This window comes from Nomascus leucogenys, chromosome 6 (assembly GCF_006542625.1).
Source record: "Nomascus leucogenys isolate Asia chromosome 6, Asia_NLE_v1, whole genome shotgun sequence".
Classification (NCBI taxonomy): domain Eukaryota; kingdom Metazoa; phylum Chordata; class Mammalia; order Primates; family Hylobatidae; genus Nomascus; species Nomascus leucogenys.
Genome location: NC_044386.1, coordinates 1,371,184 through 1,385,375, shown reverse-complemented (window position 1 = coordinate 1,385,375; position 14,192 = coordinate 1,371,184). Strand labels below are relative to the sequence as shown.

Genomic DNA, 14,192 nt, shown 5'->3' with positions numbered 1-14,192 from the left:
GCTTTGAGGGTCGTTCATCTGCAGACCCGGGGAGGAGCTGATGTTCTGGTTTGGGGGTCTTGTAGCCGCGGACCCGGGTAAGAACTGATATTCCGGCGTGGGGGTCTTGCAGTCGCGGACCCGGGGAGATGTTGATGTTCCGGTTTGAGGGTGGTGCAGCCGCGGACCCGGGAGGAGCTGATGTTCCCATTTGAGGGTCTTGCAGCCGCGGACCCGGGGAGGAGCCGATGTTGTAGTTTGAGGATCTTGCAGCCGCAGACCCTGAGAGGCGCCAGTGTTCCAGTTTGAGGTTCATGCAGCCGAAGTCCCGGGGTGGAAGCGATGTTCCATTTTGAGGGTCGTGCAGCCGCAGACCCGGGGAAGAGCTGATGTTCCAGTTTCAGGGTCGTGTAGCTGCAGACCTGGGGAAGAGCTGATGTTCCAGTTTCAGGGTCGTTCAGCCGCAGACCAGGGGAGGAGCTGATGTTCCAGTATGAGGGTCGTGCAGCGGCAGACTCGGGGAGGCGCTGATGTTCCAATTTGAGGGTCGTGCAGCCGCAGACCCGGGGAGGAGCTGATGTTCTGGTTTGAGGGTCTTGCAGCCGCAGACCCGGAAAGGAGCTGATGTTCCGGTTTGAGAGTCTTGCAGCCGCGGAGCCGTGGAGGAGCAGATGTTCCGTTTTGAGGGTCTTGCAGCCGCGACTCAGGAAGGAGCTGGTGTTCCGATTTGAGGGTTTTGCAGCCGCGGACCCGGGGACGAGGTGATGTTCCTGTTTCGGGGTCTTGCAGCCGCGGACCCGGGGAGGAGCTGATGTTCCGCTTTGGGCGCCTTGCAGCCGCAGACCCGGTGAGGAGCTGATCTTCCGCTTTGAGGGTCTCGCAGCCCGAGACCAGGGAGGAGCTGATGTTCGGGTTTGAGGGTCTTACAGACCCGAGGAGGAGCTGATGTTCCGGTTTGAGGGTCTTGCAGCCGCAGACCCGTGGAGGAGCTGATGTTGCGATTGGACGGTCCTACAGACGCGGGCAGGAGCTCATGTTCCGGTTTGGGCGTCTTGTAGCCTTGGACCCAGGGAGGAGCTGATGTTCCGGTTGGAGGGTCTTACAGCCGCAGACCCGTGGAGGAGCTGATGTTGCGGTTTGAGGGTTTTTTTTTTTTTTTTTTTTTTGGTTAGAAATAATTTAATTCAACTTCCTTTGATTTACATATGAAAGGATTGAAGTTTATCCAAGGCTACACAGGTAATGTTTAGAATCCAGAACAACAATTGGATTTTCTGCTTTCCAGGATCTTTAGCTCATCTTTCTTCTTTCTACTTATGTATAATGCAGGAGCTGGGAAGTAGAGCTCTTTTAACTCTGCCTTGTTGTCGCTGGGTTGGTTGGTTGGTCTGTTGTATTTTTCATATGTTTCCCCATGTTGGCCATGCTGGTCGCGAATTCCAGCCTGAAGTGATCAACCCGCCTCGGCCTCCCAGAGCGCCGGGACTACAGGCGTGAGCCACCACGTCGAGCCCCCACATTGCTTCTGGCCTCCGTGGTAGACCTCCCAGACGGGGGGGTCGGGCAGAGGCACTCCGCACATCCCAGACGGGGCAGCCGGGCAGAGGCGCTCCTCACTTCCCAGACGGGGCGGCCGGGCAGAGGCGCTCCTCACTTCCCAGACGGGGCGGCCGGGCAGAGGCGCTCCTCACTTCCCAGACGGGGCGGCCGGGCAGAGGCGCTCCTCACTTCCCAGACGGGGCGGCCGGGCAGAGGCGCTCCTCACTTCCCAGACGGGGCGGCCGGGCAGAGGGCTCCTCACTTCCCAGACGGGGCGCCGGGCAGAGGCGCTCCTCACTTCCCAGACGATGGGTGGCCGGGCAGAGGCGCTCCTCACTTCCCAGACGATGGGTGGCCGGGCAGAGGCGCTCCTCACTTCCCAGAGATGGGTGGCCGGGCAGAGGCGCTCCTCACTTCCCAGACGTGGGTGGCCGGGCAGAGGCGCTCCTCACTTCCCAGACGATGGGTGGCCGGGCAGAGGCGCTCCTCACTTCCCAGACTGGCCGGCCGGGCAGAGGCGCTCCTCACTTCCCAGACGGGCGGTCGGGCAGAGGCCTCCTCACTTCTTCCAGACGATGGTTGGCCGGGCAGAGGGCTCCTCACTTCCCAGAAGATGGTGGCCGGGCAGAGGCGCTCCTCACTTCCCAGACGGTGGGTGGCCGGGCAGAGGCGCTCCTCACTTCCCAGAGATGGGTGGCCGGGCAGAGGCGCTCCTCACTTCCCAGACGTGGGTGGCCGGGCAGAGGCGCTCTCAGTTCCCAGACGATGGGTGGCCGGGCAGAGGCGCTCCTCACTTCCCAGACTGGGCGGTCGGGCAGAGGCGCTCCTCACTTCCCAGACGATGGTGGCCGGGCAGAGGCGCTCCTCACTTCCCAGACGATGGTGGCCGGGCAGAGGCGCTCCTCACTTCCCAGATGGGGGCCGGGCAGAGGCGCTCCTCACTTCCCAGACGGGGCGGCCGGGCAGAGGCGCTCCTCACTTCCCAGACGATGGGCGGCCGGGCAGAGGCGCTCCTCACTTCCCAGACGGGGCGGCCGGGCAGAGGCGCTCCTCACTTCCCAGACGGGGGGCCGGGCAGAGGCGCTCCTCACTTCCCAGACGGGGCGGCCGGGCAGAGGCGCTCCTCACTTCTTCCCAGACGATGGGTGGCCGGGCAGAGGCGCCCCTCACTTCCCAGACGGGGCGGCCGGGCGGAGGCGCCCCTCACTTCCCAGAAGGGGCGCCGGGCAGAGGCGCCCCTCACTTCCCAGACGGGGCGGCCGGGCGAGGCGCCCCTCACTTCCCAGACGGGGCGGCCGGGCGAGGCGCCCCCCCCCCCCCCCCCCCCCCCCCCCCCCCCCCCACTCCCAGACGGGCGGCCGGGCGAGGCGCCCCTCACTCCCAGACGGGGCGGCCGGGCGAGGCGCCCCTCACTTCCCAGACGGGGCGGCCGGGCGAGGCGCCCCTCACTCCCAGACGGGGCGGCCGGGCGAGGCGCCCCTCACTTCCCAGACGGGGCGGCCGGGCGAGGCGCCCCTCACTCCCAGACGGGGCGGCCGGGCGAGGCGCCCCTCACTCCCAGACGGGGCGGGCGAGGCGCCCCTCACTTCCCAGACGGGCGGCCGGGCGAGGCGCCCCTCACTTCCCAGACGGGGCGGCCGGGCCGAGGCGCCCCTCACTTCCCAGACGGGGCGGCCGGGCCGAGGCGCCCCTCACTTCCCAGACGGGGCGGCCGGGCCGAGGCGCCCCTCACTTCCCAGACGGGGCGGCCGGGCCGAGGCGCCCCTCACTTCCCAGACGGGGCGGCCGGGCCGAGGCGCCCCTCACTTCCCAGACGGGGCGGCCGGGCCGAGGCGGCCCCTCACTTCCCAGACGGGGCGGCCGGGCCGAGGCGCCCCTCACTTCCCAGACGGGCGCCGGCCGGGCCCCCCCCCGACGGCGCCGGCCCCCCTCACTTCCCAGACGGGGCGGCCGGGCGAGGCGCCCCTCACTTCCCAGACGGGGCGGCCGGGCGAGGGGCCCCTCACTTCCCAGACGGGGCGGCCGGGCGAGGGCCCCTCACTTCCCAGACGGGGCGGCCGGGCGGAGGGGCCCCTCACTTCCCAGACGGGGCGGCCGGGCGGAGGGGCCCCTCACTTCCCAGACGGGGCGGCCGGGGCCCTTCCCAGACGGGGCGGCCGGGCGGAGGGGCCCCTCACTTCCCAGACGGGGCGGCGGGCGGAGGGCCCTCACTCCCGACGGGGGGCGGCCGGGCGGAGGCGCTCCTCACTTCCCAGACGATGGTTGAGGAGCGCCTCTGCCCGGCCGCCCCGTCTGGGAAGTGAGGAGCGCCTCCGCCCGGCCACCCCGTCTGCGAAGCGAGGAGCGCCTCTGCCCGGCCACCCATCCTCTGGGAAGTGAGGAGCGCCTCTGCCCGACTGCCCTGTCTGGGAAGTGAGGAGCGCCTCTGCCTGGCCACCCATCGTCTGGGAAGTGAGGAGCGCCTCTGCCCGGCCGCCCCGTCTGGGAATGAGGAGCGCCTCTGCCCGGCCGCCCCATCTGGGAAGTGAGGAGCGCCTCTGCCTGGCCACCCATCGTCTGGGAAGTGAGGAGGGCCTCTGCCCGGCCACCCATCGTCTGAGAAGTGAGGAGCACCTGTGCCTGGCCACCCCATCTGAGAAGTGAGGAGCACCTCTGCCCGGCCGCCCATCTGGGAAGTGAGTAGCACCTCTGCCCGGCCACCCATCGTCTGGGAAGTGAGGAGCCCTCTGCGCGGCCGCCCCGTCTGGGAAGTGAGGAGCGCCTCTGCCCGGCCGCCCTGTCTGGGAAGAAGTGAGGAGTGCCTCTGCCCGGCCACCATCGTCTGGGAAGTGAGGAGCGCGTCTGCCCGGCCGCCCCGTCTGGGAAGTGAGGAGCGCGTCTGCCCGGCCGCCCCATCTGGGAAGTGAGGAGCGCCTCTGCCCGGCCGCCCCTTCTGGGAAGTGAGGAGCGCCTCTGCCCGGCCACCCATCGTCTGGGAAATGAGGAGCGCCTGTGCCCGGCCACCCATCGTCTGGGAAGTGAGGAGCGCCCCTGCCCGGCCGCCCCATCTGGGAAGTGAGGAGCGCCTCTGCCTGGCCACCCATCGTCTGGGAAGTGGGGAGCGCCTCTGCCCGGCCACCCCGCCTGGGAAGAAGTGAGGAGCGTCTCTGCCCGGCCACCCATTGTCTGGGAAGTGAGGAGCGCCTCTGCCCGGCCGCCCCGTCTGGGAAGTGAGGAGCGCCTCTGCCCGGCCACCCATCGTCTGGGAAGTGAGGAGCGCCTGTGCCCGGCCACCCATCGTCTGGGAAGTGAGGAGCGCCTCTGCCTGGCCGCCCCATCTGGGAATGAGGAGCGCCTCTGCCTGGCCACCCATCGTCTGGGAAGTGGGGAGCGCCTCTGCCAGCCACCCCGCCTGGGAAGAAGTGAGGAGCGTCTCTGCCCAGCCACCCATTGTCTGGGAAGTGAGGAGCGCCTCTGCCCGGCCGCCCTGTCTGGGAAGTGAGGAGCGCCTCTGCCTGGCCACCCATCGTCTGGGAAGTGAGGAGCGCCTCTGCCCGGCTGCCCGTCTGGGAAGTGAGTAGCGCTTCTGCCCGGCCGCCCATCTGGGAAGTGAGGAGCGCCTCTGCCCGGCCACCCATCGTCTGAGAAGTGAGGAGCACCTCTGCCCGGCCCCCCTCTGGGAAGTGAGGAGCGGTCTGCCCGGCCGCCCATCTGGGAAGTGAGGAGCGCCTCTGCCCGGCCACCCATCGTCTGGGAAGTGAGGAGCGCCTCTGCCGGCCGCCCCATCTGGGAAGTGAGGAGCGCCTCTGCCCGGCCACCCATCGTCTGGGAAGTGAGGAGCGCCTCTGCCCGGCCGCCCCATCTGGGAAGTGAGGAGCGCCTCTGCCCGGCCACCCATCGTCTGGGAAGTGAGGAGCGCCTCTGCCCGGCCGCCCCATCTGGGAAGTGAGGAGCGCCTCTGCCCGGCCACCCATCGTCTGGGAAGTGAGGAGCGCCTCTGCCCGGCCGCCCCGTCTGGGAAGTGAGGAGCGCCTCTGCCCGGGCCCCATCGTCTGGGAAGTGAGGAGCGCCTCTGCCCGGCTGCCCCATCTGGGAAGTGAGGAGCGCCTCTGCCGGCCGCCCCATCTGGGAATGAGGAGCGCCTCTGCCGGCCACCCCGTCTGGGAAGTGAGGAGCGCCTCTGCCGGCGCCCCTTCTGGAAGGGGCGTTGCCCGGCGCCCTGGGGAAGTGAGGAGGCCTGGTTTGAGGTCTGCAGCGCAGACCGGGGAGCATGATGTTAATTGAGGATCGTGCAGCCCGACCCGGGGAGAGCTGATGTTCCGTTTGAGGTCGTGCACCTGCAGACCCGGGAGGAGCAGCTGATGTTCCAATTGAGGGATCGTGCAGGCCCACCGACCCGGGAGGAGCTGATGTTCCATTTTGAGAGTCGTGCACCTGCAGACCCGGGAAGGAGCTGACGTTCTGTTTTGAGTGTCGTGCAACCCCTGACCCGGGGAGGGGCTGATGTTCTGGTTTGAGGGTCTGCAGCCGCAACCCGGGAGGAGCTGATGTTCTGGTTTGGGGGTCTTGCAGCAGCGGACCAGGGGAGGAGCTGATGTTCTGGTTTGAGGGTGGTGCAGCCGCAGACCCAGCGAGTAGCTGATGTTCTGCTTTGAGGGTCGTGCAGCCGCAGACCCGGGGAGGAGCTGATGTTCCGGTTTGATGGTCGTGCAGCCGCAGACCCGGCGAGGAGCTGATGTTCTGGTTTGAGGGTGTTGCAGCCGCAGGCCCGGAGTGTAGCCGATGTTCTGCTTTGAGGGTCGTGCAGCCGGAGACCCGGCGAGGAGCTGATGTTCTGGCTTGAGGGTCTTGCAGCTGCAGACCTGGAGAGGACCTGATGTTGAGCTGATATTCCAGTTGCAGTTTGAGGGTCGGGTAGCTGATTTTCCAGTTTGAGGGCCGTGCAGCTGGAGACCTGGGAGGGAGCTGATGTTCCAGTTGTAGGGCTGTGCAGCTGGAGACCCGGGGGGAAGCTGATGTTGCAGTTGTAGGGCCGTGCTGCTGGAGACCTGGGGTGGAGCTGATGTTCCAGTTTGAGGGCCGTGCAGGATGACCTGGCGGGGAGCTGATGTTCAAGTTTGAGGTCTGTGCAGCTGGTGACCCGGGGGGAAGTGAGGAGCGCCTCTGCCCGGCCGCCCCACCTGGGAAGAAGTGAGGAGCGCCTCTGCCCGGCCACCCATCGTCTGGGAAGTGAGGAGCACCTCTGCCCGGCCACCAATCGTCTGGGAAGTGAGGAGCACCTCTGCCCCGCCGCCCCATTTGGGAAGTGAGGAGTGCCTCTGCCCGGCCACCCATCGTGTGGGAAGTGAGGAGCGCCTCTGCCCGGCCGCCCCATCTGGGAAGTGAGGAGCGCCGATGTTCCAGTTGTAGGGCTGTGCAGCTGGAGTCCCGCGGGGGAGCTGATGTTGCAGTTTGAGGGCCGTGCAGCTGGAGACCCGGCAGGGAGCTGATGTTCCAATTTGAGGGCTGTGCAGCTGGGACGGGGGAGCTGATGTTCATTTGAGGGCTGTGCAGCTGGAGACCTGGCGTTGAGCTGATATTCCAGTTTGAGGACCGTGCACCTGGAGACTCAGCGGGGAGTTGATGTTCCAGTTTGAGGGCCGTGCAGCTGGATACCCGGTGGGGAGCTGATGTTCCAGTTTGAGTGCCGTGCAGCTGGAGACCCGGTGGGGAGCCAGTGCTGCAGGTTGAGGGCCGTGGAACTGGAGACCCCGGGGGGAGCTGATGTTCCAGGTTGAGGGCTGTGTTGCTGGAGACCCAGCGGGGAGCTGATGTTGCAGTTTGAGGCGGTGCACCTGGAGGCCCAGGGGGGAACTGATGTTGCAATTTGAGGGCCGTGCAGCTGGAGACCCTGTGGGGAGCTGATGTTCCTGTTTGAGGGCCATGCAGCTGGAGAACTGGTGGTAAGCCGATGTTCCAGTTTGAGGGCCGTTCAGCTGGAGACCCGGCGGGGAGCTGATGTTCCGGTTTGGGGGTCTTGCAGCCACAGATCTGGGCAGCAGCTGATGTTCCGCTTTGGGGTTCTTGCAGCCGCAGACCCGGGGAGGAGCTGATGTTCCGGTTTGAGGGTCATGCAGCCGCTGACCCGGGCAGGGGCTGATGTTCCAGTTTGAGGGTCTTGCAGGCACACACCCGGGGAGGAGCTTATGTTCCGGTTTGAGGGTGTGCAGCTGCAGACCCGGGGAGGAGCTGATGTTCGGTTTGGGGGTCTTGCAGCCCAGACCCAGGGGGGAGCTGATGTTCCGGTTTGGGGGTCTTGCAGCCGCAGACCTGGGGAGGAGCTGATGTTCCGGTTTGAGGTCTTGCAGCCACAGACCCGGGGAGGAGCTGATGTTCCGGTTTGAAGCTCTCGCAGCCACAGACCCGGGGAGGAGCTGATGTTCCGGTTTGGGGGTCTTGCAGCCACAGACCTGGGGACGAGCTGATGTTCCGGTTTGAGAGTCTGCAGCCGCAGTCCCGGGAAGGAGCTGATGTTCCGGTTTGAGGGTCGTGCAGCCGCTGACCCGGGGAGGGGATGATGTTCCGGTTCGAGGGTCCTGCAGGCAGAGACCCAGGGAGGAGCTCATATTCCGGTTTGAGGGTCGTGCAGCCGCAGACCCGGGGAGGAGCTGATGTTCCGGTTTTGGGGTCTGGCAGCCGCAGACTCGGGGAGGAGCTGATATTCGGATTTGAGGGTCTTGGAGCCGCAGACACGGGGAGGAGCTGATGTTCCCGTTATAGGGTCTTGCAGCCTCAGACCCCGGGAGGAGCTGATGTTTCAGTTTGGGGATCGTGCAGCCGCAGACCTGGGGAGGAGCTGATGTTCCTGTTTGGGGGTCGTGCAGCCGCAGACCCAGGGAAGAGCTGATGTTTCGGTTTGGTTTTCATGCAGCCGCAGACCTGGGGAAGAGAAGATGTTCCTGTTTGAGGGTCTTGCAGCTGCAGACCCGGGGAGGAGCTGATGTTTCGTTTTGAGGGTCTTGCATCCACGGACCAGGGGAAGAGCTGATTATCCGGTTTGAGGGTCTTGCAGCCGCGCCCCCGGGGAGGAGGTGATGTTCCGATTTGGGGGTCTTGCAGCCGTGGACTCAGGGAGGAGCTAAGGTTCCAGTTTGGGGACCTTGCCGCCGTGGACCCGGGGAGCAGCTGATATTCGTTTGGGGTCTTGGAGCCGCGGACCCCGGGAGGAGCTGATGTTCTGGTTTGGGGGTCTTGCAGCCGCAGACCCAGGGAGGAGCTGATGTTTCGGTTTGAGAGTCTTGCAGTGGCAGACCAGGAGATGAGCTGTTCCGGTTATAGGGGTCTTGCAGCCGCAGACCTGGGGAGGAGCTGATGTTCTGGTTTGAGGGTCTTGCAGCCACAGACCAGGCGAGGAACTGATTTTCCTCTTTGAGGGTCTTGCAGCGGCAGACCTGGGGAGGAACTGATGTTCCGGTTTGAGGGTCTTGCAGCCGTAGACCTGGAGAGGAGCTGATGTTGAGCTGATATTCCAGTTGCAGTTTGAGGGCCGGGGAGCTGATGTTGCAGTTTGATGGCCGTGCACCTGGAGACCCAGAGAGGAACATCTAACTGGAACATTTGCTCCCCGCAGTGCCTCCAGCTGCATCGCTCCCAAACCGGAACATCTCTTCCCACCCGGGTCTCCAGCTGCACGGCCCTCAAACTGCAATATTGTCTACCCTCAAGTCTCCAGTTGCAACGCCCTCAGAATTGAACATGAGCTCCCCACCGGGTCTGCAGCTTCACGGCCCTCAAACTGGAACTTCAGCTTCCCACCGGGTATCCAGCTGCATGGCCCTCAAACTGGAACATCAGCTCCCCGCCAGGTCTCCAGCTGCTGGGGGCTGACAAACCTTTCGTTGATTAAGTGGCCTGGGTGTCCCAGGCCCCATTTATATTAGACCTCTCAGTATAGCTTGGTGTATTTCCAGGAAACATAACACCATTCATTCAATTTAAACTATTGGAATTGTTTTTCTCTGAAGAAGGATAATCACAGCTAACAACCATCACATTCTTTTCGACTCCTCTGAGAAGTTTGTCTATTCCTGTATAGTTTCTCCTTGGATCTGTTAACAATTCACCAGTCACTGAATAGTAAAAGGGATACCTTAAATCCAGTGACAATTTTCAGTATTCTTTCCTTCATTTCATCAAAGGGAATATATTCGACATTAGGGTTGGGAGGACCTCTTGCCTCAGGAGCTGAAGTTCTGAAATCATCCATCACTTTCTCCTGTTTGAAAATAAAATAGTCTTTAAATTGGGACCACTGAATCTGTTTCTCCAGTCTTGGCTACATGACAAAGAAACTGATCCAGGACAGGACAAGCTTTCTTTTTCCCCCTCTTCTCAAAATCTTTCAGCACCTCCTGGAGCCCCTCGACGTCCATGGCTTCCCGGAGTCCCTCACAGCCTCTGCCTCCCTCCGCGGGTCTTTGGGGACCGGAACGCCTCCCCCCACCCCCGACGTCCTCCCACTCCCTCGCACACACTCCAGCACGCAGGGCAAGTGGGGTGGGGGGGAACGAAGGGAGCCAGGGGAGGCGTGTGAGAGAGTGAGACCGACAGAGGGAGCACCTCCCCAAGCCGCTACCACCAACCCTCCAACATGGCGCCTGGCACGTCAACCTAAAAAGTTATTTCTTGGAGAAGTGATGGATGACAGAGATTAATCTGAGAGTTACTGTTAATGGAGAAACTTAGAACTTACCATTTTTCCTGTGAGGTTTTGGTGCTCATACTGCTGTTCTGTGAGTTCTGGCAATTGAGTCCGTTCACACAGCCTGGTGATGCAGCAGGTGCCACAGAAGGACCCTGTCCCGGCTGGCCTGCTCCACTTCTATGATGGTGTGGCCTCTGTGATGGCCTCTGTGATCACTTCTATGATGGTGTGGCCTCCACTTCTATGATGGTGTGGCCTCTGTGATGGCCTCTGTGATCACTTCTATGATGGTGTGGCCTCCACTTCTATGATGGTGTGGCCTCTGTCACAGATCTGTGACCGTGTCTTGAGGGGAGACCAGGCCCTTGATCACAAGCGTATCCATGGTGAGGTTCCGTGGATGGAACCTCCTGGATGTTCCTTCCTGATGTTCATCTGCCACCTTGCTATTTAGTGCATCTTGTTTATAACTGTCTTCTAAATATTGAGTAGAAATAAAGCATTTGTACAGTATGGGTAAGGTATACAGAATATTGACACGTTGGACACAGAGGACCGCCACCAAGTTTAGGGAGTAGAATCTCAAGAGACATAACTTTGGATGCTCCCTGGAGGCCCTGCCTGAGTCCTGGTCCCTTCCCTTCTCCTACGGAGGGAATCACTTCCTGCTTTAGTCTTTATTATTCCCACACTTTCCTTCATAGTACGTTTCTTTCACCATGTGTGTACATCCCTAAGAAATGTGCCATTTAGTTTTTGAACTTTGTTTTCTTTTTGAGGCAGGGTGTTGCTCTGTTGCCTCGGCTGTAGTTTTGAACTTTGATGTGAGGAAATTCTCCTGCGTGGCTCTGAGCATCTGCTCTGTGTCTGTTTTTTCCTCCATTCTCTCCCTGAGACCCACCCACACTGACATGGTTCATTTCATTGCTGCGTGATCTCCCGTCGTCTGAGGGGAACATGGGAAATGTCTTCATCTTCCTGTGGATGAGTGTTTGGCCAGGTTGGGGTCCTTAGGACTGTGTTTTGTTGGGAACGTTCTTGGGCGTTTCTTTTGTACACAAGTGCAAGTTTCTTCTGGTCAGTAGCTTTCAAGTTTTAAAATTTCATCCCAGGTAAGAACTGTAATTTTCCTCATAACCCACAACTCACACTCTTTCATATACAAGCATAACAGAAATATACTTCACAACCGTTCTTAGCAGTGCCTGGTGTTCCTGCTTCTCTCCATTCTCCCCAACACCGGCATGGATTGGGTGGTGGGATTTTTGCCCGTCTGGTGGGTGTCACGTGATATCTCCCCGTTAGGCTGAGTCCCTCTTCATGTTTTCATTAGCCATTCCTCCACATTTCCTCTTCTGTGGAGGGCCGGTTCAGCTCTTTTGCCCAGTTTCTGTGAAGTTGTTTGAGTTTTTGCACTTTTCCTTTATTATTCCTATTATTATGTTTTTGAGACAGAGTCTCACTCTGTCACCCAGGCTGGAGTGCGGTGGCGCGATCTCAGCTCACTGCAACCTCCACCTTCTGGGTTCAAATGATTCTCCTGCCTCAGCCTCCCGAGTGGCTGGGATTACAGGCACGCGCCACCATGCCCAGCTAATTTTTATATTTTTACTAGAGATGGGGTTTCACCATGTTGTCCAGGCTGGTCTGAAACTCCTGACCTCAGGTGATTCTCCCACCTCAGCCTCCCAAAGTGCTGGGATTACAGGCATGAGCCACCATGCCCGGCCTGCCTTTTTCTTTTTCGAAAGGACTCTTTGTAGATTATACCTATTCATTCCGGTGACTATCTGTGTGGCAAAGATGGCTTTGAATCCACCAGGATAAACGTGCCAGATCTCCTCTCTGATGGGAGAAGAGACAGGGATAGAAGGGTACAGAGAATCAGAGCCAAGAGGAGGCCGAGTCAGGCGGGGGTTGCAGGCTGCTGTGAGGACTTGGCTCCTTCTCTGAGTCGGGTGGGATTAGCAGGGGTTTTAAACAGAGGAACCATGGGATCTCCCTTATGCATTTCTGCCATGGTTGGCTCAGCTGAACGCACCTCTTGAACAAGACTTGGCCTTGGACACCCAGAGGCCCTTGGTTGAGGGTTTACCTCCTGGCATGGCCACTGACACATCCACGTTTGGCTCCCACACGGCTGGGTGGTCCGAGACCTGCTCTTCCTGGGCTACTCATTGGTGGCATTTCTCAAGTTTGTCCCCTCTCAAGTCTGCCCCATCCAGAAAACCAAACACCTCTCTCTCCTACATGGAAACCCCCGACAGCACCTCTTCCTGACTCACAGGGCATCCCATGAACATCACAGTCCCAACCTTCCCACACGGACAAGCTCATGGGACCCCCTGATGGACCAGGACAGCGCCAGCGCTAACACGTGCCCTGAAACTCACAGGAAGAGTGGACCAAGAAGACGGGAACAGCACGGGGCACTGGGAGGTGCAAATGCCCACGATACTGTGAGAGATGGAGAAAGGTATGGCTATGGCTGGCACAAAATGTTACTCAACATTTATTAAAGGCCTAAATGGAGAACATAACGCTATCAAACCCTTAGGTAAAAACACGGGAAAATTTGTATGGCCTGGGGTTAGATGAAAAGTTCTTAGACATGACACCAAAAGCATGATTCATAAAAGATTGACAAATTAAATTTAGTCATAAATTTAAAATTGTAATTCCATAAAGCAATATAAAAATCTAAAGAGAATGAAACACAAACTATGGTCTAGAAAAAAAATATTTGTGAATGACATCTCACAACGTACTGGCACACAGAATATATGAAGAACCATGAAAACTTAACTATAAGAAAGTAAAAACCCAGTATTAAAGAGAGGGCAAATATTTGAATGGAGGCCTCATCAAAGAAGGTATAAGGAGGGCGTATTGCCCGAGAAAGAGCCTCAACATCATAGTGATGCTGGAGAAATGCCAGTCAACAGTACCCCTGCAAATCTATTAAAATGGCTAAAAACACAAAAACCATGGGCCAACCCAGGTTCTAGTGATGATGCAGAGGAATTGGGACCCTCATAAGCTGCAGTGGGAATGGGAGGGGTCGCGCCATGCTGGAAAGTGGTCCGGGAGTTTCTTATGAAGTTAAGCACATCCTTACCACGTCATCCAGCAACCCCGTCCTGAAATGTCCCCCAAGAGAAAAAAACGTGCACACACAAACCTGCACACAAGTGTTTAGGCCTCATTCCTCATTGCCAATAACTGGAAGAAAACAAAATGTCCATCGGCAGGAGAAGGCGTGAACCAACGCGGATGCTTCCACATAGGGGGCACCAACCAGCAGTGGAAAGATGCACCCAAATGCCCCAGGTCTCCCAGGCATGCCCAGTGAAGGAAGCTAGTTTCGGTGGGCACAGGCCGAAGGATGTGGCCACATGACATCTTGAAGACAGTGCTACCGTGTCGTGGAGCAGGACGGTGGTTTCGAGGGGCTGTGGGTGGAGGGGTGAATGGAGGAGCTCTCTGGGGCGATGGCGTGAGCACCTGCACCTCACTGTGGGCTGCTGCGGCTGAGAGGCTGTACAGCAAATGCTTCATTCAGTACATGCATACTGAAGGAGGAAGGCTCCCACAACTCAAAGAGGGTGTCACCTCCATGAAAGAAAAACATATTTTAAAAACTCAAGAAAAAACCCCAAAAAGTATTTCATAAGCGGATTGACTGAGTTGACATAATCTACCTGGAAGCATGGAACTGAAACCACAGGCTTGGCAATCCCAGAGGGAGAGGGTGGAGGGTTTAGACCTCAATTGAAGGGCTCAGTACCTGGCTATAGGAAATAACATTTAAAAAGCGGCAGGGTGGAAATAATTTCTGCTGATGAGGTTGCATTTCTCCAGATAGCCGGCAGAATAAATTAAAGCAATATAGTCTTGCTCTGTTGCCCAGGCTGGAGTGCAGGGGCGCGATCTCCGCTCACTGTAAGCTCCGCGGGAGAATCTCTTGAACCCTGGACGCAGAAGTTGCAGTGAGCAGAGATCGCGCCATTGC

General features: G+C 59.8%; 1 protein-coding gene and 1 pseudogene across 1 annotated transcript; both read right to left on the bottom strand.

The window, feature by feature from the left end:
* Window positions 1–312: 312 nt before the first annotated feature.
* LOC115835422 (serine/arginine repetitive matrix protein 1-like) lies at window positions 313–9,080 on the bottom strand. Its single transcript, XM_030813856.1, has 4 exons — window positions 8,789–9,080; window positions 8,510–8,705; window positions 8,205–8,285; window positions 313–934 (listed from the first exon to the last, which is right to left on the bottom strand). Exons 1-4 carry the CDS (start codon window positions 9,078–9,080, stop codon window positions 427–429), a joined length of 1,077 nt encoding a protein of 358 aa, XP_030669716.1. The 3' UTR covers window positions 313–426.
* A 194-nt stretch (window positions 9,081–9,274) lies between these two features.
* Window positions 9,275–12,517, bottom strand: LOC115835421 (annotated as a pseudogene).
* Between the last annotated feature and the right edge of the window lie 1,675 nt (window positions 12,518–14,192).

Coding starts and splice junctions, on each gene's coding strand:
- LOC115835422 (XM_030813856.1), bottom strand. CDS start 9,080: ATGTTCCTCTCTGGGTCTCCAGGTGCACGGCCATCAAACTGCAACATC. Junction 8,706..8,788: donor CCGGAACAGCTCATCTCCTG/GTCTGCCACTGC, acceptor CCAGAACATCAG/CTCCTCCCGGGGTCCGCGGC. Junction 8,286..8,509: donor GATAATCAGCTCTTCCCCTG/GTCCGTGGATGC, acceptor CTGAAACATCAG/CTCCTCCCGGGGTCTGAGGC.